This window comes from Prionailurus bengalensis, chromosome E3, assembly GCF_016509475.1.
Source record: "Prionailurus bengalensis isolate Pbe53 chromosome E3, Fcat_Pben_1.1_paternal_pri, whole genome shotgun sequence".
Lineage (NCBI taxonomy): Eukaryota > Metazoa > Chordata > Mammalia > Carnivora > Felidae > Prionailurus > Prionailurus bengalensis.
In genome coordinates this window covers 29,268,751-29,279,286 of record NC_057357.1, presented here as the reverse complement: position 1 = coordinate 29,279,286, position 10,536 = coordinate 29,268,751, and the positions used below count along the sequence as shown (strand labels likewise).

Sequence of the window (10,536 nt, the reverse complement as noted above, 5' to 3'; positions counted from 1 at the left end):
GAACGGGGGAGGGTCAGAGGGAGAAGGAGACACAGAACCGGAAGCAGGCTCCAGGCTCTGAGCTGTCAGCACAGAGCCCCATGCGGGCTCGAACTCACAGACTGTGAGATCATGACCTGAGCCGAAGTTGGACGCTTAACTGACTGAGCCACCCGGGCGCCCCTGATAGTAACTTTTTAAGGACACTTATTCCAGGTGGCCAAATAATTTTCTTAAACATCTGGGCCATTCTACACTTCCACAAACCATGGGGATACCAAAAGTTGCCCCATATGACATCTTAAAAGCAACACCAAACAACAAATACCTTATATCCTATAGCGCCTTTTCCAACTCCTACCATACAAAAAAAAACCATACCAATCTAAGGAGCCAGTATAATAAAGAAACTGAGTCTGGATTCAATTGCTGACCAGGCTACTTGGTAAGTGTGGGACTTGGGGCAAATGATCTTTTTGCAACTCAGTTTCATCCTCTGTAAAACAAGGCCAACAAAATAGCATCTTTTTTCACACAGTTGTTAGGAAGTGTTTACCACCTAGCCATCGTTCAATAACTGTTATTAATTTTTATCAATCTAGCTGGTCATTTTACTTTGTACTTTTAATACCGCCATGCTTTGCTAGTAAGATTACCACCCCCCCCCCCCGAGTTTCTGGAAAGTAAAGACCCCTGTTCCAAACAGCTTTGTTATAACTGTGTCCAAAATACGTTCGTGCCTCTCTCAAGTTCATGCAAACACATACCGTGTCCACACAGGCACCCTCATAACAAGACTGTTCCATTTCAGATTCAAGTTATACTACGCAGAAGCGAATCACAAGAGATTCTCACAAAAATGCGCTCAGGTCCACGCTCAGGATTCTGCACACTCCCCACAAAGATGGATCCATCGCCCACAGCTAGAGACGCGCTCACAAATCCCACTCAAAATCCAGCAGCCCGACGACAGATCACAAGCTGCGCACGGTGCCCAGGCCAGGCATCACCACCGGCTCCAGCTTGGGCAGCGGCCTTGTTTTTACTTCCTTTGAGTTGGTTCTATTTTAGTTGTTGTTTGTGTTGTTCTTCTTAGAGTTATCATCTGCCCCCTTTTCTCCCTACCCAGCCCCCAAGCCCCCCCTCCCACCCCCATTGCGCATGCGGCCTGCATCCCTCCGCCTTCTGGGTACCAGTCCGCGCTCCCCGGCCCTGGCGGCGGAAGAGATGGAGCAGCGTCACGAGCGCCCGGCCCCTTAAAACGCTGCTGGCTGGAGCCGCCTCCCTCCCTGCAGCCCGCGGCGGGGATGGAGTAAAGGGGGACCCGTCGACCTGCCCGCGGGGATCAGCGATGGAGTTAAAGCAATCTTTGTCCACCCATCTGGAAACCGAGAAGCCTCTGAGGCGCTATGGGGCGGTGGAGCAGACGGCGTGGACCGCGGAGGGACTGGGGAGAAGTGAGTACTCGGCTGGAAGGGGGGCACAGTTGGGGAGCCGTGCGCCGGCGCTGGGGGTCGCGGGAGCGCGGGGAGGGCAGGGAGCGGACCAAGGGGAGCGCCCCCGCAGCGGGGCTTTCGGCGCGGGGGGCGGGGGGCGGTGGGATGCGCAGCGCGGCGCAGCGACGCGCTCTCCCGCGAACAAAAGGGGGACCCTCCGGCTGGGGCTTCACCGGGAGGCTCGGGAAATCGCGAGGCAGCAAGCCGGGAGCCTGGGGTGGACTCGGTAGTCCCGGATCCGTTAGCTCGCAGCTGGTCTTGGAAAGTAGGGTCTTATCCGCAGCCGAGAGAGGAGAGTCGGTTCCCCGCCCAGGATGCGCCAGGACGCTGGTAGCCGTTGGACCAACCTGGAAAGCGCCCACGTCCCTGGAGAGGGGGGAGTGTCCGCTGGGTTTCTGCCGTGTTTCTCCCCCCGGCGCGAGGTTCAGGGCACAGCTGAAATTCCCAGCGTTTATTCCCCCGCCTTGTCCTGGGTCGCGGGCGGGAGGGAAAGGGTTAGGGGAAGGTTAACCCTGTGCACACCCTTCCCCTTTCCCCCTTGACTCATTCAGTCTTTGGTGTGGGTACAATCCTAGAAGGCGCTTCTGAAACGGGCCGATATTATTTGCTGAGTCTCCCCACGGTGTTTTGGTGTCAACAACGTCTACAAACAAGCGAAGGGTGTTTTGTTTTTAATTAATAGGACGCAGTGGTTGAAACTCCTGCGTTCAAAGTATACAGGCAGCCGCAAGGGCTCCAGGGTCACCAACCCTCCCTGCAAACCCGGGGCTCTTCCCGGTGCCCCTGCCCTTGCCTTGCTTGCCCAGCATGGTGCCTCCTGCCGGGCAGGGAAGGGCTTCTCACCCTTCTCAAGGACCCTCAGCTTCCTGCTTTGGCTCTGGGTAACCATGCTCAGCTGTGTTGGACCAAAGTATTGTGAATGTGCTCTTTTTTTTTTTTTTTTTGACCGGGTAGAAGATCGTGTGTGTGTGTGTGTGTGTGTGTGTGTGTGTGTGTGTGCGCGCGCGCGCGCCCTTTCTCCATACCTGTCATTACAAATTCAGAAAATCTTCCTAGAATGGCTCAACTGTATTCTGGTTCTCAAGGGTTCAAGTTGAAATCACAGTCAAATGTCTTGCTGCACCTGGAACCCATAGTGTCCCAACCTCTTTCCTTTTCTTGCTCCTTTTAAAATCTGGGTCCTTCCTCCTGTTTCGGGCTTTGAAAACCTTTTGGTTTTGGTGCTTTGGCATGACACCAAGGCTGAGGGTCTCTGCTTCCTACAAGCTCAGGATAATTCCCACAATGGCTGCCTTTTATTGATAGATTGCCATGTAAGAACTTTAAAGGCACCGTCTCATTCAATCCCCCAACAGCCTCCTGAGGTGACTATTATAACTTCCCTTCCATAGACGGAAAAACTGGGGCTTGCGAGGTGCTGTGACATTTAGACTTCAGAGCCAGGATCTGAACCCAGCTTTGTCAGACCCCAGAGCCCCTTTCTGCTTTTCACATGAGGGTTTATTGCTTTCCCAGTTTCGGGAAGATTTCTACATCTGTTGAGAGAGTCCCAGAACATATACGGTGATTTTACGAATATGTGGCACCCTGTTGGTCTCTGGAGCTCTCAGTGGCCTTGAAAGAATGCTGGGTCCTTGCAGAGTAGAAGCTGTATTCAAATAAGCCCTGTGTTTGAATGCTGGCTTTGCCCCTGCTTGGCTATGTGAGTTTAGGCAGCCTTACTAAGCCTTACTCTGCCTCTGTTCTCTGCAATGGAGATGATAATAATACCTACTTTATAGCTGAACTGTGAATACTCAAGAAGATGTATGTAGAGCTCAAGGTAAGTGCTCAATACATGTTGATTCCTCCGATTATTTTATTACTGCATCTGTAGAAAGCTCCTGCTTTCATTCTTTGCAAGGAACTCCACACAGCAGCACTCTGAACTCAAACTGCCGTGTCGGTCAGTTGCCTAATAATTCTCTTACAGCTTTTTATTTTCTCACTGTTTTACTGGGACAGTTTTCAAATGTACAGAAAAATTGCACTGAATCCCCAAGTGATAGCATGTTATCTCCTGAAATTTTTATCCTTCTGAATCTTAGGCTGCAAACTGTTAACAGCTGGGCAGAAAGGCTTTCTTATCTCCTGTGTTCCAAGCCATGAAAGACTCTGACTTTTGCTTCCTATTCACATACAAACCACAGTATCTCATCTCCTTTTCCCTGGATCCCCAAATCTGCTTCCTCCCGCCCTACCTATCCAAACTTGAAATCTTCTTAAGACACTGATCCAGGGTCCCCATTTTGATTCTTAAATCTGGGATCGTTACCTTTAAAGAGTTTTGATCTCTGAACTCTTGTCTGCACCCTGGCCTTTTTTGATCCAAGTAGCTTTTTTTTTTTTTTTAACTCCCTCTCAACTTCCCTGGGATCTATGGATTCATAACTATAACATCTGCGACCTCCATTTATTTATAAATGAAGTGTGAAAATTAGTGCTATTGATTCTGTGGAATAAATATTGCCAAGCCAACGTAAGTTGTAATGCATGAAATGCTGGTGGGGAAACAAGGGCCCATTAAAAAGAAGCTAAGCTTGGGGCACTTGGGTGGCTCAGTCGGTTAAGCGTCCGACTCCCACTCAGGTCATGATCCTGCAGTTTGTGAGTTCGAGCGCTGCACTGGGCTCTGTGCTGACAGCTCAGAGCCTGGAGCCTGCTTTGGATTCTATGTCTCCCTCTTTCTGTCTCAGCCCCTCCCCCGCTTGCACTCTGTCTCTCTCTCTCTTTCTCTCAAAAATAAATAAACATTAAAAAATAAAAAGGAGCTGAGCTTGGGGTGCCTGGCTGGCTCAGTTGGTAGAGCATGTGACTCTCCATCTTGGGGTTATGAGTTCAAGCCCTGCGTTGGAAAAAGGAAGAAAGGATTGCAGAACCTGTCATTTTCAGTGTAGGTGGTATTAACTGCTATCTTTAACTTGTTTAATAATGTTTATTTATTTATTTTGAGACACAGAGAGAGTACGAGCAGGGGAGGGGCAGAGAGAGGGAGAGAGAGAGTTCCAAGCAGGCTCCACGCTCAGCCCAGAGCCCGATGTGGGGCTCAGTCTCACGAACCAGGAGATCATGACCTGCCCTGAAATCAAGAGTAGGAGGCTTAACCGACTGAGCTACCCAGGCACCCTATTTTAATTATTGTTTTCAGGTGGAAGATGTGTATAGTTCAGTAGCAAAGAAGGAGAGTTTTGAAATCAGGTTAAATGGCTCCAAACCAGCTCTAACACTTTGTTGCTTTGACACGCTGGGAAATTGTTGAACCTCTCTGTGTGTCAGTTACCTCATCTTTAAAATGGGGATATGTTGGTTCGAGATCTTGAGAGCTTCCCCGGGTGAAATTTGAAACTGGCCCTCCATACACGGAGAGACAAGAAAGGGACCGTTCTTGATGGGTAGGTGGCAGGTGTAATAAACAAGAAAATGTATAGGTGGCTGCAAGAGGAGTAGACCTCTGTACCTGCTTGCCAAAATATTAAAAGTTTTTATAGAGGCCAGAACAGGGTTCAGTCACGTATACTTCCAGATGGTCTCCGTAGCTGTGTCCTTGGAGTGGCTCCGGCTGGGGTAATACTTGTACATTTCAAGGACAAGGGAGGGGGGTGAGGAGTCTCCACTTGCTCCCGGGGCGGCTCTTGGGTCAAATGGCGGTCATGTCCTCTCCACAACCTCCCCCAACAGGATAATAATTATAATGACCACTTGGGGCTGTCAGGAGGATTAAACGAGATAGTGTATATACTGCATTTAGCACAGAGCCTGGCACCCTGTAAGCGCTCAGTCAGTGCTGAATGGTCGTCTTAACAGGACATGAGCGGATGGCGCCCGATAGCATTGGAGAAAATTATTCCAAGCTTACCAGTCAGTTCTTTCTTGGGTCCGTTGCTTTGTCAATTGCAGACAGTTGTGTATCTACCAGCTTCCTCCTCATGGGAATGCAGGAGGGAATGACTTTCGAACCCTCGAAAACCACCTGGCTTTTTTTCCTTCGAGAAGGATTCCAAGCAATTGCTCCTATCCACCTTAGACAGCATTTTTCCATTAGCAGTGAGGTATTGTTTTCTTTGTGTGTTTTTTTTTTTCTTTTTACTCAGTTGGAAAATGGATAGTGACATTTCAGTGTGGTTAGATGTATAAAAATATTGCTTTCCACCAACTGTAATTAATTGAGGGAGACACAAAGACAAGGTGACTTTTGAAAAAGCATGGAGCTTTTTTAAAAAGCACAGTCGGCTGTGGTTGTAGCCATTTCTTGATAGATTTGAATGTACCATAAAAGGTGATGGACATTTTGGACAGGGGAAATGTGGGGTTGGGGGGGAGGGTGGCACAGGATGGGAGGCAATGCCCTGAGAGGTAACAGCATTGCCAGAAGCACAGAGGTAGAAATAAAAGTGCTGAGGGTAGGGGATTGGAATAAAGTGGAAAACTCAATCACCGGAGGAGGTGACGATTGTTTAATAAAAGTCTTGCTAGTCTGGCTAGGAAGCAGATCGTTACACTGGCCTATGTCTCTGGTCTCATAAACAGTGTGGCGACTGAAATAATATGGATTGCCAGCAATCCACATAACCAACTTTTGGGAACGGTTTTGTGTTCCTTTCATCTGTCTGATTAAATATGCTAATTTCATTATCTCCATTTTATTTTGTTCTGGCGTTATTTCTAATTACAGAATAGTATGTGCACTTTATAAAAAATTCAACTTCATCTGAGATATAAAAGTGAAAAATGACTGTAATCTGCTCCCTACCCCCCCCAACCATTTATTCATTCAATAAATAGGTATTGAGTGTTTTGTGAGTGCCAGGAGGTGTTCTAGGGGCTACGGATACAGCATCGAACAAGACAGACAAGGTTCCTGACCACAGGGAGCTTCTATTCAGGGAAGTGAAGGAGTCAGATAATACCTAGGCAAACAAATATTGTAGTTCAAATGGTAAGTGTCACGCAAATTAATAGGGGAGGGATTTTTCCATCTCATGGTCAGGAAATGCTTCTCTATGAAAGAGATATATTTGTAAATGTCATTGATCAAATGCAAAGGGCCTTCCTACGTTAGAGGAAGAGACAGACTAGAGGAAGAGACAGACGGTCAGGAAGGCTGGCACTCAGAGCGTCAGGGAAGAGCATGGAGATGGATCAGAGAGGAGCCACACGGGGTAGTTAGTGTCTTGTAGATTGTGGTTACAAAAAAAAAAAAAAGTACAGATTTTATTCCCATTGCAGGAGAACTGGGGCAGAGTGTTAAGCAGGAAGCTAACATGAGCTGGGTTTTGATTTTCGATGGTCACATCAGCTCCTGGGTGGAGAATAAGACGACAGGGGGCAGGTGAGGGGCGTCAATGCAATTGTCCTTTGCTGTAGTCCTGAGTCTTTCCTAATCAATCCCATGTATCAGTGGTAGGAATTTCCTTGAGTGTGAAAGGTATGACAAGGGGTAGGGGCAGCTTGGGGTGTCTTCCGGGGGGCCACACTCCCGGTTAAGGTTGAGGAGATGCGACAGTCTGTGGGATATGCTGGATGGGCAGCGGACTGTGTAACTTGCCGTGGGAACTGTTGCCAGGAACGCGGGAGATTAGGAACGTCCTAGTATCTAGTGTGTGCTTAGAACAAATCTAGTTATTTGTTTCTTGTTTGTTCATACTATTGTTTCATTTTTGCATTTCCTTCTTAGGTGTTAACTGAAGGAAAAACTGTTTGTGCCTGTTCTTGGTCTGATTCGTTATTAAAGACTTATTAATAATAATAGTAATTAATGAGTTCTAGCTGTCAACTTGGGCTTATTCAATTCTTGCAATAACTCTATTAAGTCAGCCGGATTTTTTTTTTTAATTTTTTTGAGTGTTTACTTATTTTTTACACACACACACACACACACACACACACACACAGTGTGAGTGGGGGAGGGGCAGAGAGAGAGGGAGATACAATCCGAAGCAGGCTCTAGACTCCGAGCTGTCAGCACAGAGCCCAACGCAGGGCTCGAACCCACAAACCGTGAGATCATGACCTGAGCCGAAGTTGGAGGCTTAACCCACTGAGCCATCCAGGCGCCCAGTCAGCTGGATTCTTATTCCCCTTTTACAGATGGGGACATCAAGGCTTCGGGAGGTTAAGAAACTTGCCAAAGGTCACAAAGCTGGTACGTGGCTGGGCTGGAGCCTGATTCGAGCCCTCCGTGACTGTAAATGGCCCTCGCCAGTGTCTGTTATCCCTAGCACGGTATTAGATGCCCCCACCCTTAAGAAGCTTGCAGATTTGTGGAGTGTGGAGACAGAGATGTAAGGAACAGCATGATTTGTAATGCCAGTAAAATGAAACAAATGCTCCGAAGGGACAGCGGGGAAACAAGAGGAAGAAGAGGTCAGCTCTTCCTGGGGGACCCCAGAGCGACAGCAAGGGGTGCTAGCCCTGGGCCTGAAGGCTAAGCAGGGTTTCCGTTGGTGACAAGAGGAGAGAAGGGCATTTCGGGTGAGCTCCTGGCCCCGGGCAGGGAGCTGGAAATCCCAAGGGGCAGGTTCCATGAACTTGGGACCCTCCCTCCCCCCACCTTTTTCTTTCCCCCTGGCTTCTTGCGTCCTAGGGTTCAGGGTCTGCCTGGTTCACTGATGTGAATCATCTGCTACCTGGATGAGCCTGCGGGTTAGAGACCAGCACAGGCAGAGGCTCTTTGGCCTAGCCACTCAGGTCAGCACTCCCAAAGCCCCCAGGGGTGCTGACCATGCGGTGCCTTCACTCCTTCACTGGTCACTTCCTCGCAGGCTTGAGCCCCTACTGTGTGCTACCTTCAGAGGTACAGGGAGGACAAAGACCCAGACCCCACCCTTATTTTTTTTTAATTTTATTTTTCTTAATTTACATCCAAATTAGTTGGCATATACAGACCCCACCCTTAAAGAGCTCTCTGGCTGCCTGTGTTCCGGGCCTCCCTCTGCTACTTCTTGCCTTGTGATCTTCGACACGTCGCCTACCTTCCCTAGACCTTAGCTTCCTCCTCTGACAAATGGAAGTGTACTTAATACCGCTCATCTGTACGCTCTGAAATGGCTAAGATGGCATATTTTATATGTGTTTTGCCCCAATAAAAATTGTGTTATTAAATTGGTTTTAAAAAGCAAAATTAAAAGAGGTATATTTAATATACAGGTATATTCATCTAACAGCACAAAACATATACTAAGCTTAAGTGGTAGCACCGAGGGATGGTTCTGGGGTCTCAGAGTAAAAGTGGTTCTTTTTATAAATTTAAAAAAAAATGTTTATTTTTGCGAGAGCGAGAGGGCGGGGGAAGGGCAGAAAGAGAGGGAGACAGAGGATCCAAAATGGGCTGTGCATTGACAGCAGAGAGCCTGACGCAGGGCTCGAACCCATGAACCGTGGGATCACAACCTGAGCCGAAGTCGGACGCCCAACTGACTGAGCCACCCAGGCGCCCCAATAATGGGTCTTGAAGTAGCCTGAAAAGATGAACAGTATCTCGTCATTGATTCAGAGGAACAGCATACCAGCCAGAGGGAACAGCCCCTGTGAAGAGACACAAACATGAGACAGCACCTGTGACCTAGGAACTGTATTAGTAAAGCTTGCTAGGCTCTGAACGCCTGAGGGAGACCAGAGCAGAGCAGAAGTGAGTGCCCTCGGCAGCCCAGGGGTAAGTCCATAGAAGGCTCGATGTAGAAGGCTCAACTCCCCATTGAGACAAAACTTTCCCACAGGGTCCAAATGGGGCAGCTAAGGACCAGACTCCTAGAATAAGTTTGTTTGAATGAATTAGAGTCAGACTTGCTAAAAATTATTTTTTAATTACAATGCCTCTATATACAGGGAGCATTAAAGGAGAAAAGAAAGAATTTTTCTAAGGGAAGTAGAAGGGAATGATTGTAACAAATACCATGCCCTGGGCACTTCCTGTGTGCCGGCTGCATGAAACACCCCAGGATGTGAGGTACATGGAGATATTTTTGGCTTTTTGCAGATGAGGAAACCGAGGCTCAGAGAGGTTAAGCGACTCGCCCAGTGTCACTCTGCTAATGGGTGTCAGAGCTGGAACTTGAACCCAAGCATGGTGACTCGGTCCTACTGCCTTCCGTATCGCCTAGGATTGGTTGGGGCTGCCATTAATTCAGGCAGATAAGGTCCATTAGTGTTTCTAGTACGTCTTCATGTTTCTTAGTATTGATTCTGTTCTCTGGCTGATTAATTTCCTTTTCCATTACACACTTGTCCCTTGGACACTCGAGGACTACATCTCACTACTTCCCAGGGCATTCAGGGTGAAAGGGGAGCGAATGTGGGGACTACAGAATGCATTCCCGGAAATTCAGCAGGAAGAGCGTTTCTGTGGTGAGGAAGAAGTGTAGCTTTTCCCAGACAAAGGCCTCCTTTGGGTGATCCGGAAAAACCTGGACACTTTAGGGGCAGAGGAGTGTGCTGTTTGGGAGTGGAGGCTTTGCCTCCATTTGAGTCCTGGCTTTAGGCCTCCTTAGCTGTGACCCTGGGCTGCTTACTTAACCTCTCTGAAGTTCAATCTTGTCATCTATTTAATGGAGATCATAACAGGACCTGCCTCATAGGGTAATGGAGAAGATCCAAAGAGAAAATATGTGAAAGCCCTTGGCACAGAGCACACGGTAAATGGAGAGATGGTGTTGACAGAACAGGACATAAAGTGAGCCATGACTGGGTATATTTAGACAACCGGGGAGAAAGAGGGAAGTCACAGTGGGTGGACCAGCCTTGGAAAAGAATGGGGGCGACAAAGCGTGTGGCGGCTGCTGGAGGCATGCGCGACCTTGGCTGAGTCAGAGGAGTCATGAGGTGTGAGGTTGGTTGAGCAGGGTCACTAGACGTGGCCAGATGAAACATGACAGGTGTCTGAAGCAGGGCAAGGGATAGAGGTAAAGAAAGTAGCAGTTTAGGAAGACTTGTCTGGCAGTGGTTGTACCATGGCAGGGCAAGGACCGCGGGGGTAAGAAGACCAACCAGGAGGGTTCTGGAATCATCTGATCATGAGGTCACACGA

The 10,536-nt window shown here is 48.4% G+C and overlaps 1 protein-coding gene across 1 annotated transcript in view; it reads left to right on the top strand.

Moving 5' to 3' along the window:
* Window positions 1-1,164: 1,164 nt before the first annotated feature.
* BMERB1 (bMERB domain containing 1) overlaps window positions 1,165-10,536 on the top strand; it is a 120,251-nt gene continuing 110,879 nt past the window's right edge. The window contains exon 1 of the mRNA XM_043560467.1: window positions 1,165-1,436. Coding sequence (XP_043416402.1) covers window positions 1,331-1,436 — 106 coding nt within the window. The 5' untranslated portion in view covers window positions 1,165-1,330. The remainder of the gene's footprint in view (window positions 1,437-10,536) is intronic.